We start from the raw sequence: 15760 nt of genomic DNA on the forward strand, positions 1-15760 counted from the left end.
TTTTGGAACGTGAGCTGGGGCTGTTAGCAAGAACAGGGGTTCGGGGACATTTTGCCAAAGGAAGTTCTCATCTGTCTACTCTGTCCATCTCAGCCGTTGCTCAGGAAAGAATCGGGCACTTGAAAAAGATAGTATTTACCCTTTCGCATGTGCACACACACAAAGTTCATCTTCCAGAGTGATAAAAGGCCATTGACAGTTTTGCTTCATGGGACGCCAGAGCTGAGCCTGACATAGAATTACAGCAAGGAGCTGGGGTGTGCTATAGCATGTTTGGGGGCACCATGCCGTTTGCACCCAAAGTCTGCTCTGCACAAACACATATGGGAAAGGTGCTGGGGGGGGGGGCGGTGAGCAGGAGGAGATAAGGAAATCTCCCATTAGGGGATCCAGGTGATAAACAGCACATGGTCAGATTCTGCCTTGCCACCAGCCACGTCTGAAGTCATCGTGCAAGGAGCTGCCAATGAGCATTATTCTGAGTAACATTTGAAACCACCTGGTTCCCTTCTGGGAAGCATCTGCCACCACTGGGTCCAGCCCCAGGAGCCAGGGGCGTGTGAGTCAGGGTAGTCCAAGGCCAGACCACACCACCTCAGTTTTCTCTACTGTCTTGTCCCATTGGTGTCAGAGCTGCCTTTAAAGCACCCAGTGTCCCCAGTTTCATGGCCTCCTTTGAAAGCACTCCGTTTTCCCATCTCCCAGAGTCTCTGAATGGAGTCTAGTAAAGGTGGGACTTCCATCTGGTGGATGGTGCCTGGACAGAGCTGGCCTTCCGTAGTGGCCCTGTCTGGGGTGCCTGCCAGATGCAGGGGCGGCACGGGAGAGGCCTGAAAGCTGAAGACGCTTATCCAAGGTCCCAAAGGGCAACTGGACAGTATTCGTGGACACGCCTGGTAAGTGTGCCAGCCATGGAGACTGGGGGGTCACAAGGGGAGACCTCAGCCAGTGGTTCCCAAGCAAAGGACACACTCTACTGCAGGTTCACACGATGTTTCTGCAAAGTCTCTAGACTTGGCCTCCCATCTCCTTGGAGCACCTTGGAGAATGACTCCCTCACTGCCCCCAGCCCGGCCTCTCTGACTGCGGTCCAGGAGAAAACCCCGGTCTGCTGCTGGCTTGAACAACTCCCCAGGACCCGTGCGCCCCCCTTTTCAATAAAGAGAATGCAGATCTCAGGCTAATGTCATTGACTGATAATGAATCATCTTCATTGCATTTCTTTCTGGTGTTTGCTACTCATGGTTAACTGATAGCGTTAGTTTTTCACTTTCAGAAATGTGATGGATTTAAATCAAACAGTGAATCGGTTCACAGGAAATTAACATGCAAATTGCTGTCCTGGTAGATAATGGGGAACAATTGAAAACTGGCTCACAAATGACTAAAGATTGGGAACCAGCCTAATTCAAGAGGCCGGCAGGACCGCTTGGCTGCAGAAGCCTTCAAAGTTGTCGTTGTGGTACTTTCTGCAACACACACCCGAATCTAAGAAAAACATTGCATCCTCGGGGAGACAGGTAAGTTAGAGCTTTCCAATAAAGGTCAATTCAAGAGTCTTAAGCATTTTACAATTTTTTTTGGAAGAATCTCAGAAAATTGCTTTCAGAAGTGGATAACAAACACGAAAGACGATCAATCGTATGCGTATCATCATTGTATTTTTCACCCTCAATATTCCTGCTTCTGTTTTTAAAAATCAAAGTCCGGCCTCTAAGATGAGTATTTGTCTCCCTTAGGGGGAAAAAAAAAAAACTGGAGGCAGGCTGAAGGTGCATGAGAGCCACACTGTGAACTGCACCCAGAACAGAAAAGAAAACCAGTTCCTGAGGCTTGAGTGGGTCTTTTTTCAGTCTCACTCCCCGGACTCGAAACATTCAGAAAGCATCACTTATAAATACAAAAGCCACTGACGCTCACAAACACCTTGGCTACCTGTAACCCCAGGAACGGTTCTTCCCTCCTTTTCTCGTATTTTCTGTTTTCTAGCTAGCTGAGCATGCATCCAAGCTGTATTTTCACATAACCATGTTTCTTTCCAGAGTGACTTTCCCAGGTCACACAGGGAGCAACGCCTGGACTGAAACCCTGACCTGTTGGACAAGCCCTGCGCCGCAGAGACGTGCTGCCTCCACCACAGGGGCAAAGTCAGGTGTTGATAGTTCTCACCATCCCTTCCTTACCGTCAGGCTCCACTCCACTTGCCTAAAGAGGCTTCCTTTTTCCCTGCTGATTTCACGTTTCTCAACTGTGTCGCGCAACAGGATGTGGCCGGGTGCCTGAGCTCCGGGTTGGATGGGTCTGCTTTACTGAGAGTGGGCTCTGAGTGGGGAGCAGAAGAAGCAGCTGTCATCGTCACCATGATTTCGTGCGAACGAACTCAAAACATAACCTGCAGAATCACGGAGAACTCCGGAGAAGGAAGACCCCAGGGCTTGGTGGGAGAGCTTGTTGTCTATGACCTTGAATTCAGCTCCATGACTATATTGTATGTTTCCATTAGCAGATTAGGACCCGAAACGAGGAAACATCTTTTAAAACGGAAGAGACTTGTACTGGTATCAGCAGTGACCAGTTTCACAGAACGGAGGAGAGGTTCATAGGATGCTTGAGCAGAAATGACAATACCTTAGAGATTCCTATATTATTACATATATTATACCCTATTATATATTATGTGTTATTATCTCCTTTTCATCAAGCAATGAGGACAGTGAGGCTTAGGAAGTGACTTGCTCACAGCTTTATGAATCACTCTACAAATGCCGTCAGTTAAAGTGGGGCACATTAAACACACATGAAGCACGAGCAAGAAAACGTCGCCTTCACAGAAAACAGCCTTGTGTTAGTTTCATCTGTGATGGAGCTGCCGGGGGTTGGGGAGACGTCCAGGACACTGTCCAAACACATGGCTGAGTTCTTGCCTCTCTTACAGACTGAAAAAGGCTGCTGGGTCCAGAGTGGATGGGCTCAGTGGTAGAGCAGGTGTGCAAGGATGAACAAATGGGCCGCTCACATCCACAAGCTGGAGACAATTCCATCCAGAGCAGAGTAACAATGTCCCGGAAAGACAGGTGTCTTCCCCAGATGTTTGAAGGGGAATGGGGACTTGCCTTTGGAGCAGGGGTGGAGGGGCTGGTCTCACGGCTTCAGAGGGGCCAGATGTGGCTTTGGCGCATCTTTTTTGGGTCTGTATCTTCTCTGGATGTTTGTCCGTAACAAATGTGTTCTCTCTGAGACGCTAAGCTCCTGGAGAACAGCGTCCACGTGTCTCACCAGCTTTGCGTGATGACGATCACGGAGCGGCTTTCCATCAGAAAGCTGAGAACAGGTGCTGTCTCAGAGGGTCGAGGACCTCGAGATTGATGACTTCCCAACTGATGACAAGAGGCGAGCTTGAGCAGAGAGAGATGCCCAGACACCAACAGTCTCCTCCATCTCCTCCTGGAAAAAGCACGTACCCAAGCGTCACCTGAGGTTGTCCCCGTGCGGGGGCAGGAAAAGAACCTAACTGGTGGTGGGTGACGGCGAGACCCATCCTGAGGACTGGGTGCCAGCACAGCACGAGGGAGTGTTGAGGGTTCTCATCCTTTGAAATCAGGCTCTCATTAAAAAAAGAGTTTTCTTTCCACATCAACTCATTTTCTCCATTATAACATTAGCTCTCTAAGGGTGCTTCTGAGCAAGACCAAGGAATAGCTTTCTGTGGGGGCCTTTCAGACCGTCCCAGCTCCCCGTGGGAGCAGCGACACGTGTAGTTTTCCATGGAGAAAGGAGCTGGATCACATAGTGCCTAATGGTTCCCTTCAGCCCAAGGAACCTAGCGCTCAGTGACCTTTAAGCAGATGGAGAGAGGTTCTGCGTTCTGGCCCTTGCCCTGACCCTGGCGTGTCCCAAGACCGGCCAGGGGACCACCACCCTATCTTCTCCACCTGTAGCAACATCTGGGTCAGGAAGTGTTTACTGATCAGCCCAAGTCGGCCTGTCATTTGTTTAGAAAAGATACGTACACCCAAGGGAAACGGCTTCTTCAGACAGAAGAATGGCGGACCAACTTGGTACCTACGGTGGTGACGGCCTTCTTCTTTCAAGACACATACCCCGTCCGGAAGACACTCCCCTGCTGACGGAGTCTTCTTTAGCTGCTCCCAAACGCCTGGCCTCGGCTTACTCTGAATTCTGACGGAGTGGGCACCACACAGAAGCCACCCAGTCACAGGCCACCTAGTTGGTCTCTCAAACGAAGACAGTAATCTCTGAGAAGATGAGGACCACTTCAAGTATATTTTTCTTCATTTAACTGTGTGCAAATCTTGTGCGTCGGTTAAAGAAGAAGAAATAAACAGAGGGGCTTGTGTTGTAAACTGAATGTTTGTGTCCCCTTCAGAATTCACAGGTTGAAGTCCTAACTCCCAATGTGAAGGTATCAGGAGGTGGGGCCTTTGAGAGGCAATCAGGTTCAGATGTGGTCATGAGGGTGCGGCTCCCATGGCGGGATCAACGCCCTCACAGGAAGAGAAAGACAGCAGCGCCCTCTCTCGGGGTCCACAGAGAAGAGGTCTCAGGAGCACACAGGGACATGGCGGTCCTCATCAGAACCAAACCTGCTGGCACCTTGATCTTGACCGTCACGGCCTCCAGAGCCGTGAGAAGTAAATGTCTGCATTAAGCCAGGTTATTTTGTTACAGAACTCAAGCTGATGAAGACAGCTGGGACGGCTCGGAATGCAGGTTTCATAGGTGTGGCTCTGTGGAATCCAATTCTCAGTTTTAAATATCTGGGCCGTACGAGCCAAGAGACGAGGCCCTGGCGTTCCCCGCAAGCCCCCCTGCAGTGTGGCCAGTCTTACTCCTGCCCGTGCAGCTCCGAGCCTGGCCCTCTGGCCCTTAAGGACGATCCTGTTGGCCACTCAAATTCCACTGCCGCTTAAACTAGCCAGAGCCGATTCTGATGTCTGCAACTAAGACCCCAGGCCGACAACATACACAAGTGCAGCTGGAAAGAAAGGGATTAAACCAGTTTCTTTATTGCGGGACTTCTCAGAACCATTAGAACAATGTGCACAGTAAATCTCCAAGAGGGAGACAGAGCATGTGGCAGTATCCTCACCTACCCCCACGGGGACAGTCTCATGACCACATCCCAGAACAGTTAATCTTGCAAGAAGTTTGCAAAGAACTCTGATCCTGGTATAAATTGCCCATCTGGTCCTCCTAAACACAGCCGGCCCGGCCTACCAGAGCTACCCCTGATCACCTCTGTCACTCCCTGGCTCTCAGATGCTAAGGCCAGCTGAAAACGCCCCCCGAAACAGATTCCTTCTTCACATCAAACAGCAAAAACGAAATGCAGATGGGGCTACATTTTCCTTTGACCTGAAGGTAGATTTTCACCTGCTGCCTGCCTCCTCTTTTTTTGGGTCCAGTGCCCGAGAGTTGGTGTCTATTTTCATGACTATCTCGATGCAGAGCCTACTGAAAGAAGGCCCTCTATGGAATTTGCATAAAACCACATGGGAGGGGAGGGGAGAGAACCCGCATGGAAACCCCCACTGTGTCTCGCCCGCCATGAGCCCTTCCCCTCCTAAGGTCGCATATCCCAGTTTCTTAGAGGTTTTTCTAAATGATTCCATTGCATTTCTTCCCTGTTCCTCTCTACCAGATGGAAAGTCTCTTTCCCTTGTTCACTGGGAGGGCAGGTAGCATTAAAATTATGATGTACTCTGAGGCCAAGATTCCCAGCTCGGTCACTTACTCACTATGGGGACTTAAGAAAGTGCTTCATCTTTCAGGGGCTGAAGCATCCTGAGTCAGAGCGGCAAACGGGACTGGTGGCAGGGGCCCTACCTCACGGGGCAGTTATTGGCAAGTAGACAGAGGAGTGAATAACCAGGTGATCTGAGAAGCAGAGAGGCCATGAAAATCCTGTGGCGAGTCTGGCCCCGCTGGGCGAGGCCCCGGCAGCAGGGAGGGTAGATGGGCAGAGCTCACTACTCACGGGACTCCGATCTCGAAGATGTTGTTCTGGATCAGCTGCTTCCCCAACATGATTATGCTGAGCTGGACACAGAGCTCCATGAGGCAGCCCCCGGGGGCGCACTGCAGGGGGAGACACCGGGCAGGGGCCGTCAGACCACGCGGGGCTCAGGTACACAAGGGCCCGAGGGCGGCGGGGAGAGGGGTGGGGCCGGGGGCACCTACAGACCTCTCGCCGCCGGGCAGGGAACACCAGCAGCTATACTTGCCTCTTCCATGCGGTAGCCATCGAACACGTAAACGTAGCTCCCAGGTCTGCCCACAAACCTGAAAGGGCCAAGTGCGGGCTGAGTCAGGGGGAGACAGGGGAAGTTGTGAAGCCGGCTGGCACTCTCTGGAGTCATAAAACCCCCACCCCTGGGCTCTCTGAGTGTCTGGAGTCTATGGACCCCTTAACCCTACTCCCCAGGGCAGGATCCTCCACATACCTGCATTTCTGCAAGAGACAAGCATCCTCTCCATGTGTGTTGACCCTGGCAGGGCTCCCCGCCCCGGGAGACAGCCTGGCTCACAGCACCCTGGGCGGACAGCCTCACGTCCTGCCCTTATCAGAGTCCTAAATCCTATTATTCAGAGAGTCCCTGACAGTCAGGTACCTGTGTGCAAACTGATCATTCAGCCCCCTATCCTTGTGGGCACAGCCCTCTCCCCCCTAATAAAAAACCCGGCCCGGCCACCCCACTCACACAGGGACCTCTCATTTGTGTGGCCAGTGGTTGCCTGTAGCAGCGTATCTATTAAACTTTCCCTTTCTTCTTAAATCCTCGTGGTCTTTGGTCCTTGATAAATTATTTTACTGTGGCAACCACCATGTTGTGTCCCACAACAAAAGTCAGGGCTGCCTGAGGGTGTGTCTTTTGAGCTCTGAGCAGACTGGCCACCGCCCAGTGTCCTCCTGGAAAGGACTGGCCAGGGCAGGTGCTAAGTCACCCAGAGACGGAGGCTGCCATCACACCTGCTGTCAGCTAACGCTCCCCTGTAACGCGCAGGACTCACCTCTTACTCTGGCCAAATTCCAGGGGGAACGGGGCTACGTCTGGGTCTGGTGTGGGGCTAGGAAGGTTGTGTGTGTGTGTGTGTGTATGTGTGTGTGTGTGTGTGTGTGTGTGTGTGTGTCCATGCGGGAAATTTCAGAGCCCAAACACAGTAAAGTCCAGACTGTGTCTAAGTGTAATGTCTGCGCACCTCCTTCCCTCATCTATTGCCAAGAATTCAGTTCTGATCACAATTCTTCCACAAGGGCATCTGATTTCCCAGGAAATAAAGGCTAAGACGGATAAAAGTGGCCAGTGGAGATTTCTGGGACTGGAAGAGAAAAATTTAGACTTCTTATTGAAAATATTTAAGGGGATGGAAGAAGCCTGACTCATGCCTCTTCTAAGACCTAGGGGTCTATCTTACTGGAGGATAAGAAGATTGGGCAGGTGGGGGAGGCAGAGAGGATCCAGCCAACCACGAATCCAGACAGGTCATCAGAAGAATCCTGTGCACTTCGAGTGTCTTCCCCTCACCCATTGATTTGAAATCCTCCTCCTCCATTGGAGGCTCAGCTTAGCTTTCCTTCTCTGTGAAGTTCTGTGTCTCTACTCATAATTGTCCCCCTAACACTTTCTTTGCACCTTTTATTACAGTGCTTACTGCAGATTATCCTGTGTGTTGCCAGGACTGTATCTTCCCATATACAAGTCTATGCAAGGGTCAGAATCCTATTATTTTTTTTCCTGGAATATCCCATGTATGCAAGTTTCTGTTTACATTATATCGAGGTGTAAATCACCAACGACATATATAATCATTAATACGGAGAGTCTCTCTGCTACTATAATTTCACGGGAGTCAAGGACAGAGGTCCTGAGGAGGGGCTGTGGTTTGGGTCACAGACACATTTATAGGAAATTATAAAACGTGGAGGATAATAGTTCTTGCTGTTGGTGCCTCCTTGATGAGCTTTCATTTCGAGGGAAGCTTTCCTGATATAGCTGATGCCGACTGGGAAATCTTGGAGGTAGCCGGCTAATTCGACCACAAATATTTATCAGAAGTGATTTTACATCCATGACTCCTGTATAATAAAGACTATGAGTGGTCATTGTCCCCCATCCCTGGGAGGAGCCTCTAAATCCTTGGAATTTCCCGAGAGGAGTGTCTTTGTTATTCATGGTGGGCCCCTGGGAATATACCTAAATTTATGCTAATGAGATCACTCAGGATGGGGGAGGCCATGCCAGAACCATGTGATTAGAGTTTGGGCTCTGAGACAAGTAAAAGCAGCCTGACCTCCGGGGAGGGGAGAGGGACTGGGGTTGAATTCCCACATGACCAGTGATTCGTGCAATCGTGCCCAATAAAAACCCTGGACACTGAAGCTTGGATGAGCATCCTGGGCGGTGCTCACTGACGTGCCAGAGGACACGAAGCTCCTTTTTAAGACCTCGCCCTGGGTGCCTCTCCCATTGGCCAGTTTGGATTTGTATCCCTTTGCTAATGACACTGTAATTTTAAGTACAGCACAGTCCAAGCTCTTTAAGATGTTCTAGTGAGTCATCAAACCTACGGGGCCAGTGGTTGTAGGCAGCTGGTCAGAATCACCAGTGGCCTGAGAACCCCAGCACTCGCAGTAGTGTCTGAAGCGAGGGCAGTCATTCAGAAGACTGTGCCCTTAATCCGTGAAGTCCACACTGGCTCTGAGTGGCTGGCGTCAGACTTGCACTGCAAGATCTAAGAGCCGCCAGCTAGACGTGAAATCCCCTCCTGCCCCGTCCTCAAAGTAGGGAGACACAATTCTTCTACGACTAACCCTCCGGGGTCCAGACCTAAGTCCCTGGAGAACTTCCCTGCTTATCCGCATCTGAATCCCGAGTAATTCAGTGCAGCCGGGTGGGAACGGGGAATGGGGCTGAGGCCGTGCACAGATAACGTGGACAGGCTGAGTCTCGCAGAGGACTCAGTCTTCATGACCAATCGCCCTCCCACGGACGGCACCCACATACTCACCTCCCCTTGAAGAAGGCCACATAGAAGATGGGTGAGTAAGCATTGACAAACTTGAGCAAGAAAGCCTTGAGGATCAGGCGCTCTTCAAAAGTCTGCTCTGTTTTTGGAACCTCTGAAAGAGAAGAACCAAGCTGAGTGGACTGAGAGACAGATTTCTCACCTCTCCAGAGTCTGCACCTGGGGGCAGGGGGCAGGGACCCAGGGGCCGCCCTGTTGACTGACGCTCCTCATGCTGTCCCTGAGCTCCAGATCCTTCTTCAGCCTGCCTCTTTCGCCCTGACTGAAGGAGACGATTCTGAGGCCCAGGTAGAAATGCCTGCCACCAATTTCTCAGGTCGCTTTCAGCTTTAAGATCTCGTAACTCGGAACTTCCAAGGGGCTGTTAACCCCATCACCTTCCCCACACCTAGCCCGCCCGCCCTCACCATGTACAGTCTGGATGCTTTTTCACCATGAGCAAGGTCAGGGAGCTGCATCTGGGTGGACCACAGCTGGTGTCAGATGCACATTTAGTGAATGGATGAATGAATGAGTGACAAGGAAAAAAATTATTCCTATCACTGAAAAAAATATTTTTCATTCACTAAAAATTCCCTGCCACATTCCAAGGAGGGCAAAGCCTCAGGAAGGACCTTTGCTGGACGAGGTCATGGGCATGAAGATATGCGAGGAGCCGCCAAAGAGAGTTAAATTCCCTACTGAAGGTAGGAGATGGGGCACTGGACGTAGATGCAGGACCCGGAAAGGGAAGAGCCAGTGCCCTGCGAGGCGGAGCGCAGCGAGGGGGATGAGGGGCTGCGGCCAAAGGAGAAACTGACTGACAGGTGGGGAGTGGGAGGACGCCTGGGGGAAATTTTCATCAACTTCTGCTGTGTAAGCTGTAGTGTGACCCTCTATCATTTGCCTCCCCACAGAATCTCCAATAAAGATTCATCAAAACCTGCATTCCTCAGCAGTGCTCAAAGAATCCTGGACTGGTTCTTAGGGGAAGGATGTGCAAAGGACTGAGTCCTATTTCAAGTGGAGCACAGGGGCAGGAACAGAGACTGCCTGCGGTGTTCTGGTGTATCCAGGTTGCAAAGGAGAGAGACTGGGAACAGAGAGAGACAGAAAAGAGGAGGAGAAGAAGGAGGAAGAGGGGAGGAGAAGAGGAAGGAGGGAGAATGGGGAAAGGAAGGAAGAGAGGGAGGAAGGGAAGAGGGAAAATGTCACCTGCTGCATCAGTAAACAAGGATGTTGCAGCCACCAAGCCCTCAGCCACTGCTGCCACCCAACTGTGCACCCAAGGGGCCTCAGGACGGAGAAAAGCAGGACCCTGGCCCGAGATGGTTAAGGTGCACATCAAAGGGATGATTTCAATGAGCCCCGACTCTTGCAACTTCCCGTACTTAGAAAAGTGCTAACATCGTTAACTTGAGACGTCTGGTTTTCTTTAACTAACAGTCATCTTTTGATGTTCTAACTACCTGTTCTTTGCTGCAAAAACTCCTGCATGTCCTGCCTCCTCCCTCCCCTCTTCGGAGCGGTCCCTCCGGGCTATCTCAGAGGCTGCCTCCTGGGCTTAAGTCCTCAGAAAGTCCAACGAATAAAACATAATTCTCAACTTTTAGGTTGTGCATTTTTTTTTCTTCAGTCAATGGAAGGAAGGAGAGAAGGAAGGGAGGGAGGGAAATTTTTCACGAGGAATTTGAGCCACTGCCCAGTGTGCCTGAGGCAAACAATTCCACAGTAACGTAACCACGTCTTTTCTCTCATTTTTAAATATTTTGGGGATAAGAAAATTAAAACTGATGTCACCTGAGAAAATAAGGAATCAGGTCTGAGGATCTGAAAGTTTGGAAGACTCACCTTGGAAAATGTGGCTAGAAGGGGGATTAAGGACGCGGCCCCAGGAGGCACGTGTCTTTGATTTCCTTTTATAAAATCTCCTTTGAACTCTTTGTCCTCCGATCTCCCACTCCCTGCAGGAATTTCCTTCAAGTTCTCTGGAAAGAGAACCCCGTCCCTCCAGAGCACTTTGCTCCAACTGGAAACAAGTGGCGCCTTCCCTCCATCCTGATGAATCACGGGCCTGGCTATTATTTATTAGTTTTATTTCTAAAAACAGCCGGTGCCTATGCTTTTAGGGCCAGGAGCCACCATAAATAATGGGCGTTTCCAATAAACAATTCAAATCCTCTCGCGAGGCCGCTAAATCACCTCGGAGAAGCTGTGCGGCCACGCTGGGTGCGTTGCTGAGGCTTCTGGGGAAGGAGGGCCTCAGGGAGCCCCTCTCAGGGAGGGACAGAATGGGGGTCCCTGGAGCTCCATGTGACTTCTGGGTCCTATGACAGCAACTCTATGTCTGAAGAAATAGGACACGTTTCCACAGAGCCCCCTGGGGTGGGAGGTAGGGCCACTGGGCATCATCCCCTCATAGGACAAGGATCTGGAGGGGATCGAATCTGAGCCCGCAAGAAAATGGCCCAGCCTTGTGCTTCATAAAACTCCAAATAAAGTGCCTTTAGAGATCAATTGCTACAGGGATGGAGAGGAGGAGAGTCAACCCGTAGAGTGCATGGCAAGGTAGAATGCAACCCTTCTCTATCAGGCATATGCTCCTGAAATCCCACCGCCTCCAGGAAGCCCCCTAGGGTTGATGGGAGGCCATTCTGAGAGCTTCACCTGCTCCAGACCAGTTGGAGCAGATTGTGGACAGACTGCAGACTCCAGGACTAGGAGGGACCATTGGAGAGTGTTCCTGTGCAGAGCCGTTACCGATCCACCCCTGCTTTCTTTTAAGTGTTAAACCTCTGGTGCATTGTGTCATGAAAAAATATGAGTATGAACGACCCAGCTGTAAACTGCCTTGGAAAATAACTAGTATGAAAGCCCAAGTGAGTCCCAGGGGGCAGCTCTGAATGTGAAGTCCCCAGCGTTGCATCCTAATCACATGGAAACAGCATGGCCAGCGGGAGGATGTCCGCTGCAGAATCTGAATACGGAGGAGCAGCTCGCCCTGACTGGTGTCCCCAGCCATCCAGCAGGCCCAGAATGATGGGGACAAGACAAAACGCAGAGAGGTCCAGGTGTGCATTTCAACCAGTTCCAGCCCCGCCACCGCTCGCGGCAGGATGGAGGGCCGGGCCCTGCGCGGCTGAGTCAGAAAGCGGAGGCGCCGGCTCCTCCCCCTGCCTCTCCCCCAGGGCATGTGAAGCTTTTGCAAACAGCAGTGTTTCCTGACAGCCCAACCATCTGGCCTTCCCTCCATTTGTGAGTGTGTGGGTGTGTTGGGGTGTTGGGGTCGGTGGCTGGGGTGTCTCAGCCTCCCGTGTGATGTTGCTGCATTGTTTACGCCGTCGGGAGGGAACCACCGTGCAGAGCCTGCCAGCTGGGTAATTAGGCAGCAGTGCACTGCCGGAGGGCGCCAAGAGCCCCAGAGCTGGAGGTGAAGGCTGGCTGATCCTGAGCTGCGCCCGTGGCCCTAGAGCGCTCTGAGCACCAGGGGCCCCACCCTCAGAGTCAGGGACATGGCTCCCACCCCCCCCCCCCCCGACAAAGGGACAGGAGACCACTGCGCTGACCAGCAGCCCAGCTCCAGGCGACAGCATCCCGGGGCATTTCATTTTAAAGAAAGGGGACACAAAAGGAAGGGAGAGACTGAGACAGAGAGCAGGGTTCTGTGATGGGTCAGCCACAAGAACTCCAAACCCAGTGCCCGGAGTCCCCACCCCACCGTGACAACTGCTCTGGGGAGATGTTCCCGCCGTGGCACAGACAGGAGCAGGAAGAGAGCACGGCAGTGTGACCGTTCAGGACCACAGACACAACAGCGGGGGAGCCATCTCACAGACACACTCACCAAGCCCCAGCGAGGAGGGGGAGTAATTCTACCCACAGCCCATCCCCTCGAGTCTCCGCAGGGGAAGGCAACCCAAAGGGAGTGTGTCCACCTTTTCCATCACTATCTTTTCTATTTCAACAAATGTCCATCAAGTGACTGCTGTGTGCCAGGCACTGGGCTCTGGGAACAAACACAGCGGTGCGCCCAACTGCCACGGAGCTTACAGTACAGCAAAGGAGCGGACGGGTACCGCCCCGTGGGAGAGCAGAGTGCTGCAGGAATCTGCAGGGAGATGCGGGGAGCGGGTGACGGGAAGGCTGTTTTAGTCCGAGTGGTCAGGGAAGGTCTCTGAGGACGCGACCTCTCAGGGAACACCCGACTGATGAGGAGGGACTGGGGAGGGCTCCAGCAGGTGGCAGCAGCCAGGGCAAAGACCCAGGGACAGGAGAGACCCAAGGGTGTCTCCCTTGGATGACAGGTCCCAGGGACTGGAGCATTCGGAGCAAGGGGAAAGCAGGGGACTGGGGCAGGCGGGACTCTGCAGCCACAGGAAGGACTGGAGATTCACCGGACACTCGGCCGGAAGTCACCTGAGGGTTTGGGGTGGGGCAGGGAGAGGTACAGGGATGTTAAGTGTCAGAAGGATCACAGGAAATGAGCTGTGTCTGTGTGGGCGTGGAACGGGGGACAGACCAGGAAGCAGAAAGAAAGACCAGGAGCGCCTGGCTGTCTAGGCAGGGCACGGCCAATACGGAGGGAACTTGTGAAGGTGATGAGAGCTGGGACACGTTCGAAGGTGGACAGACACACTGACCAGACTGGACTCCAGGGGTGAGAAGGAGAGAGGGACCTAGGAGGTTTTGTAAGAGCATGTGAGGGGTGGGCGGTGCCTTTTCCTGAGATGGGAAGTAGGATGGAAGCAACAGGTTTGGAGGGAGAAGGAAGAGCTCGAAGTCAGACGCACTGAGTCCCTGGACCCACGTGCTCTCTCCCCACCACCCGAGTCGTGCCCCGAGGTGGGCGGGCACCGTTTGGACTGAAAACCATCCTTCAAAGTACCCGGCCAGCTTTGAGGAATCAGAATCCCAAGCAAGTCCTGGCCTCAACGTGGAGATGGGCCTGGGTGACTTCCCGAGTCCTCCCTGCTCTGGGCCTCCGCGTCCTACAACAGGCTTAACGAGGCTATGACAGAGGCCTGGAGGAGGACCCTAGGCTGGAAGGCAGAACGTTCCGTCCCAGTTTTCCCAGACTCACGATAAAGCACCTTTGTGAACCTCACCGTCCTAATTCCTAAAATGGCACCTTCCTGAAACATCTGTTGTGAAGATCGAGGGCAAGCATGGGAAACGCCAGGCACAGTGTAGGTCTCCAACACCGGCTTTTAGTATGACAGTGCAGCAAGGCACCCAGTCAGACCTTTAATCGTGCACTTGTTTCCTCTTCTTTGGTGAGAGAGGTGCCAGCAAGTCACCCCCAAATCTCTGACCGATCCTCTCAGAAGGCTGGGATGGGCACTTGGGTATCACCTGGGGTGACGAGGACCCCTGTGGTCACTAAGGGCCACCTCCCTCAAAGAGATGTGGGACGGGGTATCCTTAGATCTAATGAGTTTTAAAAATTTAAGAAGACCAGTTTACAATAGCCAAGACATGGAAGCAACCTAAGTGTGCATCAAAAGATGACCAGATAAAGAAGATGCGGTCTATGTGTACAATGGAATATTACTTTACCATAAAAAGAAGGAAATGATGCCATTTGCAGCAACATGGATGGACCTAGAGATGATCGTACTAAATGACAGAGAAAGACGGATATCATGTGATATCACTTATATGTGGGCTCTAAGAAAAATTACACAAATGAATTTGTTTATAACACAGAGACTCACAGACATGGAAAACACACTTATGGTTACCAAAGGGAAAAGGGAAGGGGAGGGATAAATTAAGAGTCTGAGACTGGCAGATATAAACTACCACATATAAAGTAGATAAACAATGAGGCTTCTAATGCACATCACAGGGAACTACATTCAAAAGTCTTATAATAACCTATAATGAAAAAGAATACATATGTATATGTATAACTGAATCACTATGCTGTATACCAGAAACTAACACAATATTGTAAATTAACTAAACTTCAATTTAAAAAAAAAAAAGCTTAAGAAGCTGAATGTAATGAGGGTGGATTTCCAGGGGAAGAGAGTCCTTGGTTCTGGGTCTGTGGTGGATGACACCCCAGAGATGGGGATGGAGGTGTTCTGTGTCCTGAAAGCGGGGTCCCTGACAGCTGCAGACCCTCGACTGAGCTGCCTCTGAAGGAAAGCATCGTCCTTCTTTGAAGAGCCCAGTGGCCCATCTGGGACCTGCAGTGGGGAGAGGCCGTCTCAGCAGTGGTCCAGCCTCTCCTGTTGGACAGGACGGGGCCAGCGCCCAGCAGCAACGCTGTAGGGCAGCGAGACGAAGGAGTGAAGGGCGGGCCTTACTCCAGGTATTTCCTGTGCAAGCGTGGACGTCGGCCTGACCCCCCCGCTAGGCAGAATTCCAGCAGGAAACAGAATGACCCTCAGAGGGTTCAAAGGAAGTGATTTTAATGAAGGTACTACTTACAGCAGCAAAGGGACAAGAGAGGAAGTGGTGTTACTGGAGCCCAAGAAGGACCAGCAGAAGCTGTAATTATGAAAGGATGCAGTCTAGCCAGAGATGATGGAGAACCAGGAAGACCTAACCCCGACTGCCTCTCCTCTGCTCTCTAAGCTCCTTCCATTGCTTCCTACCGGCTGAACCCAGCGTGGGGGAGCCCGGGGGACACGGTCGAGGTGCAGAACATGGTGGAGAAGGACGGAGAAGGAACCTGGAGGGAAAACACGGCCAACAGAATGACCACCACGAGTCCCTTCCCTTC

At 51.9% G+C, this 15760-nt stretch overlaps 1 protein-coding gene across 1 annotated transcript in view; it reads right to left on the bottom strand.

Annotated features, from left to right (window-relative positions):
• The window catches only part of ANO2 (anoctamin 2), a 248636-nt gene that overhangs the window by 35995 nt on the left and 196881 nt on the right, over nt 1-15760 (bottom strand). Inside the window, exons 17-19 of the mRNA XM_031444274.2 lie at nt 9031-9142; nt 6246-6303; nt 5999-6099 (exon numbers count right to left, since the gene is read on the bottom strand). Coding sequence (XP_031300134.2) covers nt 5999-6099; nt 6246-6303; nt 9031-9142 — 271 coding nt within the window. The remainder of the gene's footprint in view (nt 1-5998; nt 6100-6245; nt 6304-9030; nt 9143-15760) is intronic.

This window comes from Camelus dromedarius, chromosome 25 (assembly GCF_036321535.1).
Source record: "Camelus dromedarius isolate mCamDro1 chromosome 25, mCamDro1.pat, whole genome shotgun sequence".
In the NCBI taxonomy this organism is placed as follows: domain Eukaryota; kingdom Metazoa; phylum Chordata; class Mammalia; order Artiodactyla; family Camelidae; genus Camelus; species Camelus dromedarius.